This window comes from Saccopteryx leptura, chromosome 6, assembly GCF_036850995.1.
Source record: "Saccopteryx leptura isolate mSacLep1 chromosome 6, mSacLep1_pri_phased_curated, whole genome shotgun sequence".
Taxonomy (NCBI): domain Eukaryota; kingdom Metazoa; phylum Chordata; class Mammalia; order Chiroptera; family Emballonuridae; genus Saccopteryx; species Saccopteryx leptura.
The window spans coordinates 69,482,408-69,510,311 of record NC_089508.1 but is presented as its reverse complement, the minus strand read 5'-3'; the positions used below and the strand labels follow the sequence as shown (position 1 = coordinate 69,510,311).

General features: G+C 40.6%; 1 protein-coding gene across 7 annotated transcripts in view; it reads right to left on the bottom strand.

Moving 5' to 3' along the window:
- Positions 1-27,644, bottom strand: part of GABPB1 (GA binding protein transcription factor subunit beta 1) — a 58,059-nt gene extending 30,415 nt beyond the window's left edge. Inside the window, exons 1-2 of one of the 7 annotated variants that reach the window (XM_066388412.1) lie at positions 25,485-27,644; positions 1,889-1,996 (exon numbers count right to left, since the gene is read on the bottom strand). In XM_066388412.1, the coding sequence (XP_066244509.1) occupies positions 1,889-1,996 (108 nt within the window). In that variant the 5' untranslated portion in view covers positions 25,485-27,644. The other 6 variants (XM_066388409.1, XM_066388411.1, XM_066388405.1 and 3 more) reach the window with 6 other exon arrangements.
- Positions 27,645-27,904: the final 260 nt, after the last annotated feature.

Below are 27,904 nucleotides of genomic sequence, written 5' to 3'. Positions count from 1 at the left end.
AGTCTGCTTCTATTGTCAGTTATTTCAGTGGGTTACTGTTCAGAATGCCTTGTTTCCTTGTCTGTTTAGTTATTTTTGACTGTTCATCTACCTTGGGATTTCATTTGTGGATATGAAGTCTGGAATGAAGAGAGGTTCCTTCAGAAATGATATTCATTTGCTTCTGCCAGGAACCTAGGGTAATCTCTAGTCAAAGATCACTTTAAATTCACTTTTTCAGTTTATGCTTTTGCAGAATGCACAAATATTTATAAATTCAGGATACAAATGTTTGCAAGAAATGGCTTGTGACTCCAAATTTTTTCTCTCTCTCCATTTGGTGCCTTGGTTAAAGTCAGTTCCTTTTCCTTGCAGTACCCTAATAACAGGAGCAGGACAGAAGCAGATAGGAGGGAGGGCGTACTTCTGGTTTATCCTTGCACTGAAAGTGCATCTCTTTGGGAATCCAGAATTACGGGGGCAGCCTCTCCTAGGAGTCTTCTCTCTATGATCAGTCTCAGGTCTTTACCTTCAGTAATCTATGCCGGTGAGGCAGGAAAACCAACAGGCAAATTTACTGAGTTCAGCAAATGTTCTAGAGTAAAATTTCTTTGAATTCTGGCTTTCACTTAATTTTTCAGGTTGATAATCTCTATTTTCTCTATAACTCATGAGTGCACTTAAGATTTTTTTAGGCCCTGGCCATCTGGCTCAGTGGATAGAGCATTACCCTGGTTTCCAGGATTCGATTCCCAGTCAGGGCACACAAGAGAAGTGACCATCTGCTTCTCTTCCCCTCTACTCCCTGTTCTCTCTCTTCCCCTCTCTCAGCCAGTGGCTCAACTGGTTCCAGTGTGGGCCTGGGGTGCTGTGGATAGCTCAGTTGATTTGAGCATCAGCCCCAAACAGGGTTGCCCAGTGGATACCGGTTGGGGCTGGGGGTGGGGGGATGCATGTGGGAGTCTGTCTCACAATCTCCTCTCCTCTCACTTAAAAAAAAAAAGATTTAAAAAATTTTTTTCACCAAAAAACTTTTATCTTGAAAAACAAATGTTTAAATACTTATGGTTGAAATGAAATGATTCCTGGAATTTGCTTTAAAATAATATGTAAAAAAAAAAAGTGATGGGGTTATAGAGAAAACAAACTTCATCATGCATTTGGTCATTTTTGAAGTTGAGTAAAGGCTATGCTGTGGTTAAGATACGTTTGAAATGTTGTTATAAAAACTTTTTTGTTTTGTTTTTAATGAAAAATAAAAGAGAACACAGAACAAGTAAGCCAAAATCAAAATTAAAAATCTGGAATTATTAGTAGTTTTAAGTGGAAGGGTTAATCCAGATTCCTAGCCCTCTGGACTCAGAAAACTACCCCTTTTGATTTAACCCCAGAATTATATATTTATGGTTTAATTATATAGTTACAGTTTTTATCTTACTTATAATTGCATCTGTAGTTACTAAGAACATCCCGTTCCTTTATTCACCTTTGATAGTGTCTGCAGTAGTTTTACAGATATTAATTGAAATGCAAACATTTATTCCTTTGTAGAAGCAACTAAAACATTAACCTCAATCTTTAGCTGTTATTTTCTGAATTATAAATTGTACCTGTACATAAGATCTTTAAATTAAACCACAAGTAGCTACATTTTATATTCATTCTATATTACTGAACATCATAGTTTAAAAGAAAAACCCTTTTATGAACAGACTAGTTGGATAAAGTTATCAAATATCAAAAAATCATACAAACCATTCCCATTAAAAGATAGCTATAATTTTAAAGTTGCAAATAAATTTGCAAAGAAAATTTTACCACTTATAAACATAATACTGACTAAATTTTTATCTGAAAAATTCAAAACTGAGAAGACAAGAAACACTATGACATCAGAGTCATTCTTTACCCAGTCTGTAGTAAAAGGGGCTCCATTTGCCATCAAAATACGAACTTCATCATCTTGACCTGCTCGAGCCGCTTCTAAAAGCTTCTTTCCCAAATCTACCAGGGACATCTAAACAAAACACATAGGAATTTAAAGTCTCCAAGTCACAACAATGTCCCAGCCGACGGAGCCAAGAAATGGCCTCACTTCTGAGATCTGAAGAAAAATAAAAATAGATTGAAACAGACCTATCAATAAAATTAAATATGTAAATGTATATATCTACTATATATAATCATTTTAGAATGTGAACAATCTAAAAATAGGAAAATGGCTAAATTGTAAAATCTAATAAAATAAGATGCAGTAATTTAAAATAGGTTTTGAAGTTATATAATAACATTAAAAAGTTATGCCATGTTAATGAAAAAGGAACAAAATTAATTTCTGAATGTCCAAATATGTACAAAAAGAACAAAATACTAAAAAAGATTAAAAACAGAGTGGTATGGTTATGGGTAATTTTGCCTCCACTTTACAAAGCTTCTGCAATGTTATTTATTGTATTATCTTCCTAATTTAAAAAGTGGATTTTTAAGGGAATTATATTATACAAACTGTTAAATAAGGAAATGCTGACATTTAAGAAAATTATATACTACTGAATTAAAACAGAAAAGTAGGGAAAAAAATAATGAAAATGCACAATACTGAGGACTTAAAACAGCAGACCTGTTTATCTGCTTCTTTTATTTTTTTTTTTTAAAGTGAGAGGTGGGGAGGCAGAGACAGACTCCGGCATGCTCCCTGACTGGGATCCACCCGGCAAGCCTCCTAAGGGTGATGCTCTGCCCATCTGGGCCACTGCTCTGCTGCTCAACAACCAAGCCACTTTAGCTCCTGAGGCAAGGCCACAGGAGCCATCCTCAGCACCCGGGGCCAACTTGCTTTGAGCCATGGTTGCGTGTAGGGGGAGAGAGAGAGAAGAAAAAGAGAGGGGAAGAGAGAGAGAGAGAGAGAGAGAAGAGGGAGGGGTAAAGAAGCAGATACGTCTTTTGTGTGCCCTGACTGGGAATCGAACCCAGCACTTCCACATGCCCATGCTCTACCACTCAGCCAACTGAACAGGGTCCCTATTTATCTGCTTATAAGAACTGCAACAAGGCCCTGGCCGGTTGGCTCAGTGGTAGAGCGTCAGCCTGGCGTGCAGAAGTCCCGGGTTCGATTCCCGGCCAGGGCACACAGGAGAAGCGCCCATCTGCTTCTCCACCTCTCCCCCTCTCCTTCCCGTCTGTCTCTCTCTTCCCCTCCCGCAGTGAGGCTCCATTGGAGCAAAGATGGCCCAGGGGCTGGGGATGGCTCCTTGGTCTCTGCCCCAGGCGCTAGAGTGGCTCTGGTTGCAACAGAGCAATGCCCGGAGGGGCAGAGCATCGCCCCCTGGTGGGCAGAGCGTCACCCCCTGGTGGGCGTGCTGGGTGGATCCCAGTCAGGCGCATATGAGAGTCTGTCTTGACTGTCTCTCCCCGTTTCCAGCTTCAGAAAAATACAAAAAAAAAAAAAAAGAATTGCAACATGCCCTGGCTGGATAGCTAGGTTGGTTAGAGCTTTGTCCCAAAAGTACAAAGGTTGCGGGTTTGATCCATGGTCAGAGCACATATAGTAACAGGTCAATGTCTGTCTGTCTCTCTCTCCCCTTTCCTCTCTCTCTAAAATAAGTAAAGTAAAACAAAAAAGAATTGCAACAAAACAATGAAGTATTTAAAGAAATCAACTTCTCCCATAATTCTGTAACTATCTTAATTATTCAAAACATACCATATTTAAGGACACTTAAATTACTGTGGTTTTAAAATTCCATGAGCACCCTGGCCAGATAGCTCTGTTGGTTAGAGCATTGCCCCAAAGTGGAGGTTACCAGTTCTATCCCCGGCCAGAGAACTTACAGGAACAGACCAATGTTTCTGTCTCTCTCTCCCTTCTCTCTCCCTATAATCAATCAATAAAAAAATTTTTGAATTAAAAAATAAAATAAAATTCCATGAGCAATACAGCTGTGTAGTAGATTAATGGGGCTGACTACCTTAAATCAATAGTTCTCAATGGTATCAGCAATGCCCCCTACAAGGCATGTTGTATATGGAGGCATTCTGGGGACTAATGGAGGGAGGAGTCAGGTAAAGGCCCTACTACTATTTAATGGGTAAGTACCAGGGACACTAGAGAGGTCCAGCAATGCAGAGAATTGCCACATGTCCTGGATAGATTTCAAATATTCCACTGATTATATCTAAGGCTAGAATTTAATATGTAAATGAAATGTATTTATTATTATTAATGTATCCCAAATTTTCCAAAATGCAACTATACTATAAATCTATTTGATTTGTTCATCATTTTACTAAGAATTGTTCACCATTTTGGAAAGTCAAGTAACCAATCTCAATGCCACTTGAATATGTGAATCGCCAATATAAATGACACTGTATCAGTCACATTTTCACAGCTATCACATTCACAATGGTTCTCTGTATAGGGGGCAACCATTTGACTACCTGCTGTGCCATCTAGTGGAGTTCACTCAAATATTTACATACTGAGATACTCATTTTAAGTTGCTTTCCATTTCTCCTGTATATTAAAATTAGGGCATTATAATGATATTTTTGACTTACACATAGGTAATATTAACTATAATTTTCATTTCCAGTTAGCAAAAGGAGCAATATAAAATGTTTATTATAAAAAGGCAGCAATAGATCTAATAAAATTTAAAAACAATTTAAAAAATACACACAATCAAGTCAGACCAAATTCAAAAGTACTCTGATGGTCTTGTCAATTAGTAAAACAAAATAAGAAAATTCCAAACTGTAGCAATTTTACTTCTGATACTCATCTGAGGGGAACCACACACATCATGATAGAATTCTTACCCTTCGAGGAACTCAATTGCATTAAGACAACAAAATGGACCAAGGGAACCACTGCTCCAGATAGAGCCCTCAATTCACTTGCTTCATTGTTTATATAATAAATCCTCACATATAAAATATTATTAGATTTAAACAAAATCATGTAAAGGCTTAGCAATAAATGTTTCAGTATACCAAATAATCAAATGAAGAAGCATAAGTCAATTCAGTACATTTTAATAAATGTTAAAAATACTTACTTAAAATATACTATGGGTATGGCACTGACTGCCATCTAGTTTGATTTCATCTTGAGAAAACCAATCCAAAACCCACTGTAATAAATTCCATTATAAATTCCTTTACTACTTCTAAAGAAGCTTATCACATCCTGATACAAACCATTATTTTTTAACTCAAATTAAAATATATTTTAATAACATCTATAAGGAAACTTCAGTGTCTATAAACAAAAATCTACATTTGCTCAAAAGTACATGCTGAGAGTGCCATCTAGTGGTAACAGAAATTACAAATGATTAAATTTTTAAAATATTTCACTTTGAATTGCTGTAATTCATATCTCATAGAGCTGTTGTGAGGTTATAGAATCTCCTAGACATGAAACCTCTCTATAAACGGTAAAGTACTAATTCCATGTGAACTGCTACTAGCACTCTTAAAAATGCATACATATTGGCCCTGGCTAGTTGGCTAAGTGGTAGAGTGTCCACCTAGCGTGTGGAAGTTCTGGGTTCAATTCCCAGCTAGAGCACACTAGAGAAGCGCCCATCTGCTTCTCCACCCTTCCCCCTCTCCTTTCTCTCTCTCTCTTCCCCTCCCACAGCCAAGGCTCCATTGGAGCAAAGTTGGCCTGGGTGCTGAGGATGGCTCCATGGCCTCCGCCTCAGGTGCTAGAATGGCTCCAGCTGCAATGGAGCAATGCCCCAGATGGGCAGAGCATTGGCCCCTAGTGGGCATGCCAGGTGGATCCCAGTTGAGCGCATGTGGGGGTCAGTCTCTCTGCCTCCCCGATTCTCACTTCAGAAAAATAAAAAAATACAAAAAAAAATTGCTTATGTATTTGGCATTCAGGCAACCAATGATTTCTCTAACTCTGGACTACCAACATTTTGGGCCTGACAGTTCTTTGTTATGGGAGACTGTCCTGTGCATTGTAAGATATTTAGCAGCATAAGATATATTCTTTTTATTGATTGACTTGAGAGAGAAGAGAGGGAGGGGATAAAGGGAAACATTGAATTGTTGTCCCAATAAGTCATACATTCACTGGTTGTGCCCTGACAAGGGATCGAACCTGTAACCCTGGCTCAATGAAATGATGCTCCAACCAACTGAGCTACCTGGCCAGGGCCAGCAGGATAGGATATTTAGCAGCATCCTTGTTCTCTACTCATTAGATGCCAGTAGCATCTCCCTCTCCCTCATTTTATAATATCAAAAAAGTCTCTAGATATTGCTGAATGTCCCCTGGGCACAAAATCACCCCTAATTGAGAACCATTAGTTAAATGCTACCTAAATTAATTTCTATTTACTATGCTATTACCCTCCCTTTACTTAACTGGACACATCAAAGACATATTAAGATGTAACAGTTTATCCAAGCTGAAACTGTAGCCCAATCCAATTCAGCATTTCTCAAGTTATGATTCCCAAAGCTCCAGAAAAGCCAGTACTGAGAAATGCACTAAGAGGTAAACACAGGTAGAAGGTGCCACAACAGTTTCACCCCCCACTTAAACAAGATCATCTCCAATTGTTATAATATTCTATACATAACATTATTTGAAATTTGTAATGACTATTTATAATTTTCTTTTTTTAGTGAGAGAGAGAAAAACAGAGACAGAGACAGACAGAAAAGGAGAGAGATGAGAAGTATCAACTCATAGTTGTGGCAGTTTAGTTGTTCATTGACTGCTTTCTCATATGTGCCTTGATGGGGGTGGGGGATGCCTCCATCCAAGCCAGAACTTCGGGGTCAAACCAACAACCTTGGGCTTCAAGCCAGCAACCTTTTCACTCAAGCCAGTGACATGGGGTCATGTCTATGATCTCATACTCAAGCTGGCAACCCCATGCTCAAGCTGGTGAGCCCGTGCTCAAGCCAGTGACCTCACTCAGGGTTTTGAACCTGGGTCCTCAGCATCCCAGGTTGACATTCTATCTACTGCCTGACCACCTGGTCAGGTGATTATTTGTAATTTTTAACGCATTCAAAAAACTAGTTCCATTCTGGCGAGGGGCGCAGTGGATAGAGCATTGTCCTGGAGCGTCAAGGTCTCTGGCTCAAGCTCTGGGTCACCAGCTCTATCCTGAGGCTGCCCAGTCGACTCCCCAGTCAAGGCTGAACCCCAAGTACGCCCCCCTGTCCCTAAGGTTACTGGATCAAGCCCACGTCAGGGCACATATGAGAAGCGATCAATAGCACAACTAAGTGGAACAATGAGTTGATGCTTTCTCTTTCTCTCTCTCAAAATAAAATAATAAATAATAAAAACTAGTTCCAATAAAACATCTTCTCTTCAGACATAAAGTGGGTAAAATTTTAAATCTCAAGCAAGAATTACTCAACAGATTTTTAATTGCTATTCCACACCCAAGTCCTTATTAACATATACCCAGAAAAAAACTACTATATTCATTTGCAAGTCCTGACATGTATGTACTTTATCTGGGTTGCTTTACTTTTTTACTCTAGCCAAATATAATCAGGTAAAAGTCATATGAAATAAATTAAGACCTCAAAAAACAGATTTTGAAATATAACTTATTCAAATAACTTTTAAACCCCAAATTATATTTCAAGAGCTTCTTTGAGGCAGCACTAACAATGCTGTGACTTCTTTCCTCCATTAGGGTAAGCACCTCTTATATACAGTTACTCCTAGACATACTACAAAAAATACTTTTGTCCTCTACTATAAACTTCCCTAAGCCAGTTTTAATATTGTTTTTAAAATTACAATATAATCTCATCTACCCTAAAGCTCATTTCCTCATTCAAAGCTATTTTTATTTCTTCAAATTTCAGGTACCAAAATAATTAAATTGGAACCATGCTGATAAATCAAGTTCCTCCTTTCCACATAAGCTATGTACTTATAAGATATACAGTCTTAGTTTCCCTACCTACATTCAATCTGTGCATACCAATGTCCCTATTTGACTGTAAAATTATAATATTATGAAACTGTTCTCCATAAAACCTAAAACATAAATGTCTGTAATCCAAAGATAAAAAATATTTATTGGTGACCAATATACATGTGTAAGATAAGGTTAAGTTCCATATCTAAAGCACATAAATTATATACACACACATTAAATTAAAAGGAGTAAGAATTTTTCAATTAGCATGTCCAGAACTTCCCACAAAAATACAAAACCCTGATGTTCTTCCTGTACTACCTAATGATGCTCCACCTTCGCTACCTCACAGATCAGAAATCTAGGAGCAACCCCCAACTCCTTCTCCCTCCTGTCACTACATGCATAACATACATACAGTTAGTTGGTCACCAAGTCCTTTAGAGCAGGGGTCGGGAACCTTCTGGCTGAGAAAGCCATGAACGCCACATATTTTAAAATGTACTTCTGTGACAGCCATACAATGACCCGTGTACGTTAGCATTATCCAATAAAAATTTGGTGTTGTCCCGGAGGACAGCTGTGATTGGCTCCAGCCACCCGCAACCATGAGCATGAGTGGTAGGAAATGAATGGATTGTAATACATGAGAATGTTTTATATTTTTAATGTCATTTTTTTAATTAAAGATTTGTCTGTGAGCCAGATGCAGCCATCAAAAGAGCCACATCTGGCTTGGGAGCCATAGGTTCCCGACTCCTGCTTTAGGGTCTACTTCACATCTCTTTTTCTCATAATTTTGTTTTTCAAAAGGCAATACTTTCATATAGCTCAAAAATTCAAACACAGAAATATATACAGTACATGAAAAGTCTCAACAAAAGCATTTACACTATTCCCACGCCCCTCCCAGCCACATTAAATAAACACCTTTCCTAGTTTCATGGGTATCCCTCCAGTATTTCTATAATTGCCAAAAGATAGCATTACTACATACTGTTCTGCACTTGCTTTTACTTAATGTGTTCTGGAGATTTTTTTCCCGTTAGTTCATAGAGAGCTTGCTCATTTTTTTGTACAGCTGCTTAGTATGCTATCCTGTGCATAAGCCTTATTTTATTATAGATGGATACTATTGCTATTATAAACAATGTTACAATTAATAACTTTGTAGATGTATCATTTCATCTAACTATAAGATAAATTCCCTAAAGTAGAATTATTAGGACAAAGATAAATACAATTGTAATTTGGTAAGATATTGCCAAATTGCTCTCACGTCACTTTAAAATTAGTCCTTTTCCCAGTACTGTTCTCTTTGCCACTCCATTCTCATGTGTATACTAATGAACTACCCCTTAAGTGGTCTTCCATCCTTCCCAACCATTGTCCATTCTATTGCCAAACTGATTATTTTCATTAATTTTTAAATATATAATATTCTTATTTTAGAATATTAAAAGCAGCCCTGGCTAGTGGCTCAGCGGATAAGAGCATCAGCCAGGCATACGGATGTCCAGGTTCGATTCCCGGTCAGGGAACCAGGAGAAGCGACCATCTTCTTATCTCCCTCTCCCCCTTCTCTCGCTCTTCCCCTCTCAGAGCCAGTGGCTTGATTGGTTCAAGCATGACCCTGGGCACTGAGGATGGCTCGGTTGACCCTAGCATGTCAGCCTCAGGAGCTAAAAATAGCTCAGCTGATTTAAGCTTTGGTCCCAGATGGTGTTGCCAGGTGGACCTGGGTCTGGGCACATTTGGGAGACTGCCTCATTATCTCCCTTCCCTTCACCCCCCAAAAAGAGAAAATTATGTGTATATACATATTATATACGTAATATATATCCATACATACACACTGATATGTTAAAAGCTCAAGCTCCCTCTGATCATCCTCCTTATCTCCACTCCCAAAATCCAAACCTCTATCTACCACCTGAGTTAACCACTGTTATCAGCTTGGTATTTATCTTATAGAACATATTCTTTGTATTTGTATGCATATAACACTGATCTGAGTTTTTCCACATTGATATAAATGCTATCAAACTATATATACTACTCTATAACTTATCATGCAATAGTTTATGTAATTTATTCATTTTTTAATTGTTACATGTTATTCCATAGTATGAATATAACAATTTACTCACTCATTTTCCTACTTATGACCAGTTTTGCTTATTTTTCCAGTTTTTTACTATTATAAACAATGCTCTAATGAACATATTTGTATATGCATATAAGGAATTATTCCTCTAGTACAGAAAATGTACAGCTTTCTTGGGAATAGCATTTTAAATTAATAGTTACTACCAACACCAATTTACATCCCAAATTGGTTGTATAATGTATACTTCAAACAATAGTTTATAGTACTTAACTTACAACATAATCAATCTTAGTATTACACAGCTTTTTTTTTTTTTTTTCCTGAAGTGATAAGTGGAGAGGCAGAGAGACAGACTCCTGCATGCGCCCGACTGGGATGCACCCGGCATACCCACCAGAGGACGATGCTCTGCCCATCTGGGCAATTGCTCCATTGCAACCGGAGCCGTTCTAGTGCCTGAGGCGGAGGCCATGGAGCCATCCTCAGCACCCGGGCCAACTTTGCTCCAATGGAGCTTTGGCTGCGGGAGGGAAAGAGAGATGGAGAGAGAAAGGAGAGGGGGAAAAGTGGAGAGGCAGATAGGCGCTTCAGATGGGCGCTTCTCCTATAAGCCCTGGCCAGGAATTGAACACGGGACTGCTACACACCAGGCCAATGCTCTACCACTGAGCCAGCTTTTTAAAGTTTTGCCTGTATGATAGGTTAAAAAAAGAAAAATTGTGTTTTAATGTGCACCTTTCAAATTACTCAGATATATTTTACCAAATGTTGGTTGGCAACTTGTTTCCTTTTCTGAAACTGTCTGCTCATATTCTTTAATTATTTTTGTCATTTTTAAAAAAATTTTTGTTTATTCATTTTAGGGGGGGGGGGAGGGAGGAGCAGGAAGCATCAAATACCATATGTGCCTTGACCAGGCAAGCCCAGGGTTTCAAACTGGCGACCTCAGCATTCCAGGTCGATGCACAATCCACTGTACCACCACAGGTCAGGCCCTATGTCACTTTCTGTGTAGGAGCACATTATGTACATTTCTGGCTTGTTATATATGGTGCAATTATTCCTCCCAGTCTGTTTAAAATTTCTGTATTTTGAATGTTGTCAAAGTCTTTAACTGTGGTCAAATTTATCAAAATAGCTTTCTGAAACATATATATATTCATGCAGTCCAATCATCTATAGAATACAGAATTTAACCAACATATATTTAACTTTTTTTTAAAGATTTTATTTATTGATTTTCTAGGGGGGGGCAAGAAGCATCAACTCATAGTTGCTTCACTTTAGTTGTTCACTGAATGCTTCTCATATGTGCCTTGATCAGGCAAGCCTGGGGTTTCAAACTGCAGACCTCAGCATTCCAGGTTGATGCTCTACCCACTGCACCACCACAGGTCAGACTGTATATTTAACTTGAAGTGAAAAATAATTTAAGTAGTTGGTCACTTACCATTCTATTTCATAAGTTCTAGAATTAGCCTTCATTGTGAACCTCTTCTTAAGTAGATCTCAGTTCTCAAATTTTTCTTATCTTATTCACATTGTAATGGGTGAAAGTTTAATGTTTAAAAAACTTTTATTTTCCAGTCTACCTGAATCATTACCAGCTAGAAGCAGCGGTCATTGGGACTTGGACATGAGCTGCAAAATATAGAATGGTGACAACAATTCCAGTGCCATGCGGACTTTTCCTGTGGGGAACTTTCCTGGACTCCTGCTCCCTGTGACAGCTCCTAACAGACTGAACTGGGGTTGGGTTGCATTTTTCAGGGATTTGGCATGGTGATGGGGCCAACTTGGACTTGGGGAACATGTTAAGGACACTACTCTTTTAGGGATTCTTGCTGTATTGGCCAAGAGTTTGCTTAAAGGCTTTTAATCACTGTAAAAAAAATAGAGGACTGGATGAAGAAGATGGGGCACATATACACCATGGTATACTATTCAGCTAGGAGAAATGGTGACATTGGATCACTTATAGAGGAATGGTGGAGTCTTGGTAGCATTGTGCGGGGTGAAATAAGCGAATCAGAAAAAAACAGGAACTGCAGGATTCCATACATTGGTGGGACATAAAAGCGAGACTAAGAGGCATGGACAGGAGTGTGGTGGCTATGGGGAGGTGGGGGGAGGGAAGGAGGGAGAGGGGGAGGGGGAGGGGTACAGAGAGAACTGGATGGAGGGTGGCGGAGGATGATCTCGGTTCGGGTGATGGGTATGCAACAGAACTAAATGACAAGATAACCTGGAAATGTTTTCTTTGAATATATGTACCCTGATTTATTGATGTCACCCCATTAAAATAAAAATTTATTTAAAAAAAAAAACAAAAACAAAACTTTTATTTAATTTTTGGTACATAGCCTATAAATGTAGGCCAACTTCTTCTAGGGCACAATTGAGAAAACAGTGCTATGTTTCATCACTAGAGGAAAAACTGGCTATATTGAACTTATGGAGAGATGATTATTTTCATTTCCCATGTGGCAACTTCCTACAAGTAATTTTGACTATACATAATTTTCACTTAATTGCAAAATTACTGAAAAAGTGATGACTCCATTGCATTTCAGACCTTTAAAGATCTGCTCCATGCCTGATGCAGTCTCATGAACTCACCACTTACCCTTTGGATTATTCTGCCTTAGAAGTCTCTTCCTTATCCCAATATTCCTGACCAAATATCCACATTCTTCCTACAAAACCCAGTTCAGACATTATATCCTTCAAAAAGTTCCCTCTGACCTTCTCAGAAAAAAGAGTAATTTCTCTACTCTCTCATTGTGCTCTGAAGCCTACTTGCATTAATATATAAACCTCACCATATTATGAAAAATTTGTTTACAAACTCTCTTTTCCCAGTTTCAAAGTCAGGCAGGGTTTATCTTAGTAGTATGTGTATTTCAGTATCTAGCAGTCTACAACATCCCACTAAATAGCTATTTGCTAAACTAAACAAGTCCTTTCTGTTTAGCACTACAGTAAACACTAAGAACCTAGACACAAAAAAGTTGAAGTATGTATACATGCACACACACACACAACAATGTGTATATATGCTAATGATGCAAAATACATCTCTTACAGTGGATCACAATAAAAAGTGTTTGAAAGCTACTTTCATAGTTACACTATGAGTTCAGAAAATCTTTAAAGTTCCAAACAAAATGATGTAGTCAAAGGAAGACTTCATCAAAGACAACCATCTAAAGCAGGGGTCCCCAAACTTTTTATGCAGGGGGCCAGTTCACTGTCCCTCAGACCATTGAAGAGCCGGACTATAAAAAAAAAACTATGAACAAATCCCTATGCACACTGCACATATGTTATTTTAAAGTAAAAAAAAAAACACAAAATGGGAACAAATACAATATTTAAAATAAAGAACAAGTAAATTTAAATAATCAAACTGACCAGTATTTCAATGGGAACTATGCTCTTTTCACTGACCACCAAGGAAAGAGGTGCCACTTCAGGAAGTGCAGCGGGGGCTGGATAAATGGCCTCAGGGGGCCGCATGTGGCCCACGGGCCGTAGTTTGGGGACCCCTGATCTAAAGTGTGTCCTACCTCTCTAATCTTATCTATCACTCTCTCTTATTTTTCTTCTCTAGCCACACAAGTCTTAGTAATTACTCTAACAAGCTAAACATGGTCCCACCTTCGGTTCTTGGTTGAACATGCTGTTCCCTCCTTCCTATCTAAGCTCTTCACTTGGATAACTGCATTGTTTACTCCCTCGTTCCAGACACCCAAAGAAAGCTTTCCCTGACCACCCAAAATAGCAACCGTCTCCCATTATTCTATCCCCTTATCCAGTTGTATTCCTTTTCACTGCACTCATTACCACCTGACATTTGTTTAGTGTCCCTCCTCCTCCCCACTCCCAATGTCAGCTCCAAGAAAACAGAGACTTGGTCTTCTGTTTTGTTCATTACTATAACACCAGAGATTAGAACAGTGCCTGGCACAGGGCAGACACTTCTGAATAGGCTTTGACAGACAAGGAAAAGGAAAGGGAAGAACACACGGAGCTGTGCCTGAACATGGTATATTACAGAGGAAATACTAGCTTGATAATAATGTTGAGTTAAAAATAAATGAGGTTGAAGAAGAATATGAAAAGGTTTGAAAACCAGAAGGTAGAGTTTGGACTCCCTCACACAATTGGGAGTCATTCAAAATTTTGAGCAAATGGTGATCCATTCAAACATTTATTTAGCACAAGATCAATTCACTTTGCTTGGTACAATGGGGAGTGCAAAGGTCAATACCACATGTTCTCTCCTTAGACTTAGGTTTAGTAGCAATGAATTTTAAAAAGTTTTAGAAAAATTATTCTGGCAGTCATATGCAGGATGAATTTGGAGGAAGGAGACTAAAGTGAGAAAGGGGCAATAATAGGTAATGCAGAATCCCAGGACAAACTGAGATCCATGAATAATCTGGAGAACTGTGCTGACTGATGAATATAAGATATAAAGAACCTGTATCACAGAAAACTTTAACATTTAAGCATGGTGATGATAAAACTGACAAAGAATAATGGAACAGGTTGGAATTTGAATAATAAATCTAAAAGTGATGGAAATTCCTTGAGCCTCCCAATGGATATACTCAGTAAACCACTGGGAGATACAAACCTAGAGTCCACACTTAGGCATCAGCATATAAGACATCCATCTGAGAGAAGACAGAGGAAAGGAGAGGACCAACTAAACTACTGAGGGGAATAATGACAGTGGTAAGAGGATCACGAAACAACAAAGAAAAGAGAAAGTAGTAGTCCGAAAGCAAAAACCAGGATGGCACGCTAACATGAAGGTCAAGGAAAGAATGGTAAGCAGCCTAAGTGGAAATCAGTCTATACATTCATGCACTGCATAATGACATTTTCGTCAATGACAGACTGCATATACAAGAGTAGTCCCATAAGATTCTACTGGTGCTGAAAAATTTCCATCACCTACTGTTGGTGTAGCAGTCCTACTGTCACATCACATTTGTGGTGACGCTGATGTAAACAAAGCTACTATGCTGCCAATCATACAAAAATGTAGCACACAGTTACGTACAGTGCATATTTGATGATGATCAACTGTTATTGGTTTATGTATTTACTATACTATACTTTTTGTCATGTGTACTTTCTACTTATAAAAAAGAGTTTGCTGTAAAACTGGATGCCGTATTATGCCAGCAGCAGCCTCACACATCTCATGTTTACAGTGTCCCTTGATTATATCTTTCCTTGTGATTGATTGAATCTCTGTTGTTTTGTACAGACATGTGTACAGGCTTGTAGCCTAGAAGCAAATAGTCCATGTAGCCTAGATGTGTAGCAGGCTACCCAGTGATTTTCAACCCTTTTAAACTTAGGAATTGGTGAAAATATGGGAATTATTTTGGGGACTGATAAGGTAGAATCACCCTGAGCATAAGCAAATTCGACTAAGCTCATTGGGTCTATAGTCTTCATACAACATCAGAGTGGTCAAGACTGGCATGAAACTTCTGGCATACTGGTCTGAGGACTGGCAGTATAAAAACACTGGGCTAGAAAACCTAAGTTTGTGGAAGTACATTCTGTGATGTTTGCACAATGATAAAAATCACCTAACATGACCCCTCTATTAAGCATCACATGACTGGCTGAATAAAATCAGGATGAAGATGATACCATTAGCAAGAAGAATGTTCCTTAAAGCAATAATGTGAATATGATATTACATAATTGCAGCAAGTAGTTAAGAGCTGAGGGCAGCTGCCTGACCAGGTGGTAGTGCAGTGGATAGTGTCAACCAGGTGGTAGCAGAGTGGATAGAATATCAGCCTGGGAGGCTGAGGACTCAGGTTTGAAACCCTGAGGTCGCTGGCTTGAGAGCGGGCTCATCCACCTTGAGAGCGGGCTCAACAGCTTGAGCATGGGATCATAGACATGACACTGTGGTCACTGGCTTGAAGCCCAAGGTCGCTGGCTTGAGCCCAAGGTCATAGCCTTGAGCAAGGGGTCACTGACTCAGTTGGAGTGTCCCCCCCCCCCCCGTCAAGGCATGTATGAGAAACAATCAATGAACAAATAAAGTACAACTATGAGTTGATGCTTCTCAACTCTCTCCTTTCTTGTCTGTCTCTGTCTCTCTCAATAAAAAAATATATATAAAAACTTTTAAATAGCTGAAAGCAGCAATTTTAACAAGATGGAAATGGGAGAATAGCTAGAAAGAACAGTAGCAATAGTTAATCAAAGTTGATTTTTTTTCTTCCCCAAATACAGAAATCTGTACAAACTTGAAGACAGGAAGGAACAACCATTGTAAATAATGATCAAAGTGATGAGAGAGGAAAGGTGTGGCAATAAGATTCCCACAGGCTGACCTGTGCTGGTGCAATGTATAAAGCTACGATCTGGAATGCTGAGGTCACCAGTTCAAAACCCTGGGCTTGCCCAGTCAAAGCACATATGGGAGTTGATGCTCCCTGCTCCTCCCCCCTTCTCTTTTTCTCTCTCCCTCTTCTCTAAAATGAATCAAGTCTTAAAAAAAAAGATTCCGACAAAAGCAAAAGATTCCACTTCCATTTTGTTTGCAAAATAAAAGAACAGAAATTTTTTTCATGGTGACAATAAAAAAAATGTGCAAACTTGTACTTGATTTTCTTTTTTAATTAAGTAGAAGTCAATGGCATCTTTTGAGGATGAGGAAGAAGATATATGAGACAACAGAAAAACCTGAAATTTATAAAAATAATTGCCAAGAGGTAGCAAGGGTTCATTTGAATTGTTAAGAATAAATTTAGAGTGGCCCAAATTATCTTCATAATTACCCACCTCCCCTACAAATACACTACAACCTGGTAGGATAAACAGAGAATAGATGGTAGAAAATTTGACAACAGAAGCCTAGTAAAATCAGAGAGGTAAAATATCAAGTTCAAGTTCAGTGCCTACAGAAATAAGCATACAAGAATAAGCTAAGGAAGAGAAACTGAGGGTCCCTGTGAATGGAATAAAGAAACAGAGATGGAGCAATCACGTGGGCAAAGATCAAAAAGTTTCACACAAGCCAGTTAGGATGTAAAGCAAATTCTTTTAGATCATTTAGAGGTGAAGTCAGCCTGACCTGTGGTGGCGTGGTGGATAAAGCATTGACTTAGAATGCTGAGGTTGCAGGTTCAAAACCCTGGGCTTGCCCGGTCCAGGCACATACAACAAGCAATCAATGAATAACTAAAGTGAAGCAACTATGACTTGATACTTCTTGTTCTCTCTCTTCCTCTCTCTGTAAAATCAATAAATAAAATAAAAAAATTTAAAAAAAAAAAAGGTGAAGTCATTTAAAGGCAGCATTAAAAAGCAGGGCCTTTGACTGGCCGGTTGGCTCGGTGGTGGAGCGTCGGCCTGGCGTGCGGAGGTCCCGGGTTCGATTCCCAGCCAGGGCACACGGGAGAGGCGCCCATTTGCTTCTCCACCCCTCCCCCTCTCCTTCCTCTCTGTCTCTCTCTTCCCCTCCCGCAGCCAAGGCTCCATTGGAGCAGGGATGGCCTGGGCGCTGGGGATGGCTCCTTGGCCTCTGCCCCGGGCGCTGGGGTGGCTCTTGTCGCGAAGGAGTGACGCCCCGGAGGGGCGGAGCGTCACCCCCTGGTGGGCAGGGCGTCGCCCCCTGGTGGATGTGCCGGGTGGATCCCTGTCAGGCGCGTGCGGGAGTCTGTCTGACTGTCTCTCCCCGTTTCCAGCTTCGGAGAAATACAGAAAAGAAGGGGGGGGGGGAAGCAGGGCCTTAATGACCCTATGAAAAGAGACCTGAGATAGCTCTCTTGCTCCTTCTACTATGTGATTATGCAACAGAGGATTATGCAACCTGCACAAAGCTTTTCACCAGAACCCAACCATGCTGTTGCGTGAACTTGGACCTAATAGCCTCAAGAACTGTAAGAAATAAATTTCTGTTATTAATGAACTACCCAGTATATTCTTATAGCAGCTCAAACAGACTAAACAGGATTATTCACAACAGCCAAGGCATGGAAGCCACCTAAGTGTCTACTGATCAATGAATGGTTAAAGATGTGGTATTATACAATGGAATATTATTCAGCCATAAAAAGTGAAACATTTCCATTTGCAACCTGTTTGGACCTCGAGGAAATTATGTTAAATGAAGTAAGTCAGACAGAGGACAAATACCATATGATCTCATTTATATGAAATCTAAAAAACAAATGGAAAACCAAAGACTACTGCTATACAGAACAAATTGATGATTGGCACGGAGGAGAGGGTTTGGGGGATGAGTGGGAAAAGTGAAGGGGAATAAGAGGTACAAACTTACAGTTAAAAAATAAGTAAATCACGGGATGTAATGTACAGCATATACAGCCGTATCATTATAACTTTCCATAGTGACAGATGGCTACTAGATATATTGTCGTGATCACATTGTAAGGTATATAAATGTTGAATAACTATGTTGTACTCCTGAAACTCATATTATATGTTAACTACACTTTAATAAAAAAATTAAAACTTTTACCTGTTTGGATACTTGGTGAGTGCTGTAGACACAAAGGAGTACAGGAGTCAGAGGGGCTGCACATCCAATAACTTTATCATAAGAGGAAGGAACCTCATTCAATGTCCAGTTCTATATTATGACTTAGAGCAGGCGTCCCCAAACTATGGCCCGCAGGCTGCATGCGGTCCCCTGAGGCCATTTATCCAGTCCCCACCGCATTTCTGGAAGGGGCACTTCTTTCATTGGTGGTCAATGAGAGGAGCACTGTATGTGGTGGCCCTCCAATGGTCTGAGGGACAGTGAACTGGCCCCCTGTGTAAAAAGTTTGGGGACCCCTGACTTAGAGTATATGTCCACCTCAGCTTTCACATTTACAGAATAGGAGGGTACATTAGAGGTACCATGGTGGCCTCCACTCACCTCCTTTAATCACTGCTATAGTAAACCATTACAGTTAGAAATGTCTTATCCCTCAAATGTAATGAGACAGAAAAAGGCTAACTGGAGTAGAGGAACTCACAAGCCTCTTCCAGAAAAGATTCTACACTATGCAATAGAATCACAGTTGATAGGTTTAGCCTTTTTTTTGAAACAGGAAAGGGGAAAGTGAGAGTTGGGAGAGATGAGAAGTATCAACTCATAGCTGTTTCACTTTGTTTATTGATTGCTTCTCATACTGTGCCTTGGCTAGGGGGCTCAAACCAAACCAGCGACCCTCTTTGCTCAAGCCAGCCACCTTGGGCTCAAGACAGCTACTTTGGGCTCAAGCCAGCCACCTTGGGCTCAAGACAGCAACTTTGGGCTTCAAGCCAGAGACCTTCAGGCTCAAACAGAGACCTTGGGATTATGTCAATGATCCTGCACTCAAACCTGCAAACCCATGCTCAACCTGGCAAGCCTGAACTCAAGCCAAGGAGCCTGTATTCTAGCCAGTGACCTTAGTTTCCAACAGGAGCCCACAGCGTCCTGCACTCATGCTCAATCCACTGTGCCACCTCAGTCAGGCACATATTTTTAATCAAAGGAAATAGAAGTGAATGTTTTTTTTAATTTTTAAATTATAAAGTTAGATGCCATAAAAATGTGTTCTAATATAAAAATAAAATAGGATTCAAAATTGAGTAAATATTCTACAGATTCCATAACTGCAATTCCAAAATCCAGAAGAGCTCGGAAACCCAAAATAACTTATTTAGCAGTAAAAACCAGACGTGAACCGACATGAAGCTATTTAAAGTCTTTATTTACCCCATGTAGTGTAAACATTCACATATTTTCCTGCAAAAATACTAACATGTTTAAGAGGGACTCTGTTGAAAGTTATAAAACATTACCTTGCCTATATCCAAAAAAATTCTTAATTCTAAAACCTATTACACCACAAGGGATTTAGTGGGCTTTGGCCCTATAATAATTGCTAGCAGTTACTGAGTTATCAGCTATGTATCAGGTACTGCTCTGATCTCTTTACATGCAGTAATGAGTAACATTTAATCCACCCAACCACCAGGAGGGAGGTATTACAATTATCCCCATTTTACAAAGGAGGAACTGAGGCACAGAGTGAATAAGCTGCCTAAAGTCACGTAGCTAGAGTGACTAGGCTAGAATGAATACATTTAAAACATTATGCATAAGTTGAAGAAAATATAACAAAATAGAGAACTGATTATTATGGCAGGAGTCAGAGATATTTTTCTGTATTCAACTAACCTATTACTTCTAGAATGGTAAAGAATAAAACAAAAAAATACAAAACACTTCACTTAAAAAGTCTGAAATATGTGATTTCCTAACTGGCATCAACATGCACAGCTTATGTTAATCTTTAATTTTAATTGACAGATAACATCTTAGTATTTTTTTAATGAGAAAGTTTTTTTAAAAAGTCACAGAGGTAGGAGTGTAAAAGAAATGAGCTCAGGAAACAAATTACAGAGGCAAAAGAAGGGGCCCTTGGAGCTCAGGAGAAAGAAGGGAAAAAGGTAACAAGCCTGGGGAAGAGATGAGAAGGGAGAGGCATGGCTCCCTAAAAGGAGAGAGTGCCCTTTATATCTTTTTAACTACAAGTAATGCACAATAAATCCATATTCATAGACGTTAGACAATTTGGTAAGAAAAAAAAGAATCACCTATAAACCTACACTTAGAAATAACCACTGAAAAATGTGGCACATATCCTTCCAAATGTCAATATATTTCTTTATATACATACACTGCTCACAAAAATTAAGGGATATGTTATTGCTTCATATTCATTTTCAAAATATCCCAATTTTTGTGAGCAGGGTGTGTGTGTGTGTGTGTGTGTGTGTGTGTGCAGGGTGTGTGTGTGTGTGTGTGTGTTTCTTAACCAAAATGGAAGTTTTTAAAGTGGTTTTTCTTTTATTTCCACATACCAAGACATCTCATATCTTTACATTCTTCTAACATCATTCTAATGACCAGGCAAGTACCCCACTGTAGAGATAGATATATTCCAGCAATCACTGTGAAATATTTAGGTTCTTTACAATTTTACAGCATAATGATCAAGAGTCACTGGCTCTGGAGTCAAACTGCTTGCATCCAAGTCCTGGCTCTACCACTAACTGCTACCTTACGCAAGCTACCTCATTTCTCTATGGCTGTTTTCTCTCTTGAAAAATGGGGATAATACTACCTATTTCATCTGATTAAAAAGGGAGTTAAATGTTAACACACAGCTTTCATTATCACCAATACTGGTATGCTCACAATCTACCAATTTAATAGTATCTTTATTACCAGATAAATTGGCCCTGGCTGGTTGGCTCAGTGGTAGAGCATCAACACAGCCTGTAGAAGTCCCAGGTTTGATTCCCAGTCAAGGCTCATAGTAGCGACCATCTGCTTCTTCTCCCCTTCCCCTCCCTCTTCTCTCTCTCTGTTTTCTCCTCCCCACAGCCAAGGTTAGGATTGGTTTGGAGCTGAGGATGGCTCTGTGGAGCCTCTGCCTCAGGCCAGTTGTGAGTATGGTCCCAGATGCACAAGGCATCTGCCCCAGACAGGGGTTGCCATGTGGATCCTTGTCAGGGCGCATGCAGGACCCTGTCTCACTATCTCCCTTCCTCTCACTTTAAATAAATAAATAATAAAATAAAATAAAAGATAAATTCCCTTAAATGGGAATTTCCACATCAGAAGGTTTTTGGGTCTGTTATATTACAGCTGAGTTTAAATAGCACTCATTTAACATTCATTTAGCTTTATCTAAGAAAATAAAAATTATGATCCAGTTAAGCTAACCAGCTTGTTTCATTCAATTACCTTTTGCTCTTCCACTTTTGTACCTGCAACCTTAAACACGTCATGTAATTTGAAACGATTTAGGAAATTTAAAGACACCAGGCCCAAACTCTCATTCAGCACATCAATTCCTCTACCTTAAAATCCCTAACAAGTTTTCTTGGAAGAATGTTGAAACTTGCCTCCTTCTAACTTCTGCACATTGCTCTTAGTTCTTTTTGGTCAGATCAAACCTCATCTTTCTGTGTGACAGACCTCCAAATATTTATAGCCAACCATCATAACTTAGATGAGTTTCTCTTCCTTGGGGCCAACCTCACATTTTTTTCAACCTTTCCCCTTTTCCATTTCCCCCATGATAAAGGTCCTCTGGTTTTTAAACTTGAGTGTCTATCACCTGGGGGACCTGAAAAAACAAAGTGCCCACATCCTATCCTACTTAAGCCTGGGCCTCTGTGGGGTGTTTTTTTTTAATTAGCTTGCCAGATGATTCTGATATAAAGCCTAAGAATGAATACAAGGTCCCATTATGATAGTACGCTATCTAAAAAGCTGACATAATGTCCCAGGTATAATACAACCAGTACAAAATAAAGTGCGGCTAACACCATGCTTTATATATGATGTTCTACTAACATCAGATGACATTTACTTTCTTAAAAAATTATACTATAGTGTTGACTCTACAGTTAAAATATTCAAATATTTTCCATATTCTCGATTTGTGCTTTAGCATCTTGGGCCCCACCTGCTAGCATTTACAATTACTCCCATTAAAAGTTAAAAGAACTAGGGCTACGAGCTCTAGGTTTCTATTTCTAAATGTACTAATGACGCGGAGTGTGGATTTACCTTCAGTGGCAAAATCACTTCATGCAAAGCCTCTACACATACTAAGTATATCTTAGTCCAAATAAAGGTATACTGTCTACGGCCATATCACCCTGAACGCGCCCGATCTCGTCCAAATAAAGGTATACTAGCCCCCCGAAGACTGAACTGACAGCTGATTACACCAAAACATCTTCCCTGTGCAGAGCACTGTTGTCAACACTGTGAGGAAACTCAAGCCTAGTACTAACAACTAACAGATTTAATAGATTTACCTTCTAGAGAGCATGATGGTACTAGTAAGTATCTTCAGAAAACTTAAGTATAATACACAACTACAGCTGTACACATTAGTGTTATAAAAACATATGATTACTAGCTGGAAAGCTGTGGGACCAAAGAAATGATTCTCATTAGAAAATTAAGTTGCCCTGAACTCTTAAGTTTTGTTTGGCTTGTTTTTTGTTTGCTTAGAGAAGCAATGGAATCCTGGAATCCTGAGCAAGTTCAGTGCTCAGGCTCCTTGCAAAGGGACACCTCACCGCCAAAAATGTAGCTCAAAATGAAGTCATGGTTCCAAATTCCATGTAATAACTTCTGAACTCCTTATAACTTGTTTGCTTTACCTGTTACTATTACTAATTCATGAGGTATTCAAGGTCCCCCCCCCAAAAAGTCCGTTCTACAGAAGACATGGCCCATCATAAATACATCTCAGAGATGAGGGGGCAGGAGCAAACCGAGATCCAATCTGATATTTTCATTTGAATAGCAAAGATCAAAAGTATACCTGGCATTTTCTAACAATTACATGAAGAATGACCAGATGCTTCCTGTTGATGGAACACTACAGAACTACAGACTGACAGAATCAGACTAGATAAGAGTTCAGAAAAACAACTGGAAATGAATTTAGCTTCATTTCAAAAACATTAAAATTACATTTATATTTAAGTTTTCACAAGCACATCCAATATGGAACTCATGTTTTATTTGTGTACATCAGTAAAAATAAGTTGTGAAATGAAAAATAATTACTTAGTCTTTTCAAATGCTCCCGAGTCTCCAGGATCACATGCAGATTATGCAATCTTTATTCGTGATGTTATTTTTGCATCTAAATCCCAAATTGAAAAATGTTAAAGCCTAAGGGGGAAAAAAATAGAAATCTGCATTCTTCTACATATTTTTTAAATGTGTCTGATATAATAATCTTGATTTGACTTGTAGGGTAGGAAGGGGCTAGAAATGACACATTTCTCAGTTTAAAAAAAAAAAGAAAGAGAAAGGCAGTGGCTTGTTCCAGAGGTTAAAAAATGTGATACCACAACAGCCTAAACACAGATTTAAGAATCTAACGACTTCTATTCACCCATTTAAAAAAGACCTGTAGCAATGCAAAACAATGTCACTCTTTGCTCAATATGTCACTTATGTTACATGTAATGACTTTATTTTTGTTCCTTAAAAAGTGGAAAACTATGAAAAATAGATAAAGCCATCTTTAGGTTCCTTAATTTCAAAGTCTGAGCCTGAAGTGGAAGTGTCAATACTGATGATTACATGTCACTGTGAAATTTAAACCAAAGTGGGTGGGTAAGTATGTGAGACAAAATAAACTCTGCCAAAATAATTTTTGAGCACTAACTTCCACATAATAAATCATCACAGTGCAATCATCTTAATTGAGATGGCAAATTACAAAGATCCTTTACTGTCTACATCAAACCATTTTCCAGATAAAAACTGTACTTCAGAAAGTAACTTGCCTGAATCCAGACAGCAAATCATTGTCCAAAGACAGTACTTAAAATAATTCCACATTACTAAGCCCCCTTCAGAAGCGCTGTGGTCTCTGCCCCTCCTTTGAACAGATGTCTGCTCGCCACAGTCCAATCAGGTTTAAAGCAAGAGTATGTGTACTGCAAACAAGCTTAAAATGGGAAAACACACACAAAGCAGGCCTACATAATTCCTTTGGTTTCAGTTTTCACGTTGAACCCTTGAGGCTTGATACGCTGATTCAACACGGTAGGAAGGCTTCAAGAAAACATACTTTAAAAACACACTGATGAACAGTGCCCAGGCAGAAATGACCTGGCAAAATTCTCAACTTCTTCCCCGAAGCCATGCACCCGCAGATCCCGGCAGCCAAGTGCCAGAAGCAGGAGTCCCGGCATCCGGAGTGGCAGGCTCCGTCCCCACAGGACTCCAGTCCCCGAGGCCGAGACAGTCGCCGTGGCAGCCCCGCACGGGGCGGGACGGGCTCCTCGATTAACCCTGTCCGGACCGTCCACTCCCGCCGCGGCCCGAGCGCCTCCCGGCCCCGGGAGCTCCGAGGCACAACGTGCCCGAGGCCGGCCGCCCGTTTCCCGCCCTAGCGAGCCCGGCAAGGCCGTCGGGCCGCCCAGACAAAGAGATCCACGGCTCCCGGGGCGGCAGGCGCCGAGACCGGGCCGCTCCTGCCTCTCCCTCCCGTCCGCAGAACCCCCGTCGCCCCGGCCCGACACCGTGCGGGCCGCGGGGCCGCCGCTCGGGACCTGCCCGGCGAGGAGCTGCGAGGCGGCCGCGACTCGCCGGGCCCGAGGAGGGGGCGGCGGCCGCCACCATGTCTGCCGGCCCCTCCCAGAAGCGCGGTGCCCAGCGGACAATGCGCGACGGCGGCGCGGGCGGAGCGGGCGCCCAGGCCGACCCCGCCGACCCCCGCGGAATAAGCGGGGCCAGGAGCCCCGGAAACCCGGCGCCTTAATGCAATAAACAGGAAATCGCGGGGATGATCTGGGTTCCGGGGGAAGTGGAATTATTTTTTACCAGCGAAGAGATCAACTTCCACATCCGGTGGTAACAGGGCCCTACACAGACCCGCACTGACCTGGAAAAGCTTCGGGAGCGGCGACGGGGGAGCAGCAGGAGGTAGTGCGGGGACCCGAGGCGCTTCGGACCCGGCCGGGCTGACGCGGCCCCGCTACACACAAAGCGCTTCGGCTGCACAGGGCGCTATTTTCCGAAAATGCCGCGTCTGGTCGGCGCCCAAAATCCCCACCGAAAAGTCCCCCGTGCTGCGCGCGGAGGGACACATGGTGTGCGAGTGAGTCAAACCTCCCAGCATCCCTCCCGGACCCGGCCCTCGGCAACCCCGCGTCGGAACCTTTCCGCCCCGGACCTCGTCATCAGGTCCCCCCCACCGACCCACTGCACGACTCCATTCCGGAGAGAAGAAGAGGGCGAGAGGATCTGCTTTTTGCATTTAATGAAGGGGAAGGAAACGGGCCATTTCTAGAGCTTTAGCCACACAAAGAAAGTGGCGGAATGATCCGTTCTCGGCGACCGCAAGTCCCGGCTCGCCCGGCGCCTGCGCGGCACAGGGGAGGGAGCTTCGGCCGGCCATGTGCGCGGTGGAGCTGTCCGCCCGGCCGTGGATCTTCCCGCCTCTTCCTTAGGGGCCTAGGAGTTGGGAAAGTAGAGTGCGCGTGCTAACGTTCGTGTCTCTCCGGCCCGAGCGCTGAGAAACGGGGGAACGGGCCCTGTGACTTAGCTGAGGAGCCTAGCAGAGTGCTGGAAGGTGGAAGGGCTCCCAGGTTTAACTTAAAAGTGGCTGTAGATTCAGCTAGGCAGGCTGGGACAGGAGTCGCTGTTGAGGTTAGAATAGAAGGAACGATAATCGGGTTTATGACGACTTGTATATATATATTCCTCTAGCTAGCTAGCTTTCTTTTTCTTTTTTAATTCTAATGGTATCTCTTATTCCCTAGATCCTACTAACTGCTGAGTTCCTTGGATTACTTTCACTTGAGGTAGAGATGTGCTGCGTTTTTTGTTTGTGTGTGTGTCTGGAATGTCAGATTTGTGTTATGATGTATTTGGTAAGAGAGTAGCAAAAGTTTATTTTGATAGAGTGATTTGCAAAGTTCAGCCTTCTGAATTTGGTTTACATGGGCTGATATGTTAAGAAACCCAACACATTGATATATGTTTAAGTGAGGAGCCCTAGAATTACTTTCCCACCCAGTTTTCCCAGCCAGCTAACCGTGCAGCTTTTGGCATCCCTTATCGAGGAATTGAGGATATCTGAGACAAATCCGGGAGAGCTGACAGGTTTAATTAAATCCATACTACCCACTGATTTTTTGGCCTTGGATAAATAATCTTTTCCTCCGCTTATTTTGTAAGATTGATATAGTATAGCAAAGACTTGTAAAGTCTTTGTGTAACTTATATCGTTGTGCGTAAAATAGCAGAGGGAATGACATTGGGGCCATACTCTGTTGTTTTCTTTTCATCTAATATTTTCATTGCTTCAGTTGATAAACAGTTATCAAATTTTCAGTCATATGCTTGCTTGTTTTTTGTTGTTTTGTGAAAGAGAGAAGCATCAACTCGTTGTTCAGCCTAGCTGTGCCATTGATTGCTTCTTCTATGTGCCCTGACCAAAGATTGAGCTAGCAACTTCGGGATGGAACCAGCGACCTAACCAGTCCCCAGGGGTGCTCTAGCCACTGCACTATCAGCCAGAGTAGCAATATGCTCTTCTGAAACTGAATTTATTTGTATTTATTCAGCTTAAGATTTCCCTGGAATCCTTGCCTTCATTGATCTTATGCTGTAGAGTGCATACAAGTAAATAGGCATTATCAATATAATGAGGGTAAACTGTTGAATACTGTGAAATCTCATATAAGAGGAATCTCTTACCTTGGAAGAGAAGAATGCAGTGGGACTGGAGAAGCAATTAGCTTTAATAAGGGAATTGAGGTAGGGCCTTCTAGGCAAAGTAAACAATACGAGCAAAGATTAAGAGAGAAACTCTGGAAAGATTGTTGGGTGCAGAAGATAATGCTGTTTGAGGAATGTCTGGAATATTCCTGAAGAGTTGTAGTCGTGAAGGCCAGGAATGCCATGGAATTCGTTTTGAGTGCTAAGAAGAAGCATTTAGAAAGTTTTATCTTGTGTGTGTGAGTACACAAGAGAGAAAGGGAGGAGGGAAGAGAGATGAGAAGCACTTAATAGTTGCAGCACTTATTTGTTCATTGATTGCTTCTCATACCTGCCTTGACTGGGTGCCCCAGCTGAGCAAGGGGTCCCTTGGTCAAGGTTGCTAAGCAACCTTGGGCTTCAAGCCAGCGACTGGGATCATATTGATGATCCCACACTCAAGCCCGCAATCTCAGTTTCAAACCTGGAACCTCAGCATATCAGGTCCATGCTCTATCCACTGTGCCACCACCAGTGAGGTGGGAGATTTTAAATAGAAGCATCATAGATTGGATTTACATATTAGATGTGCAAAAATCA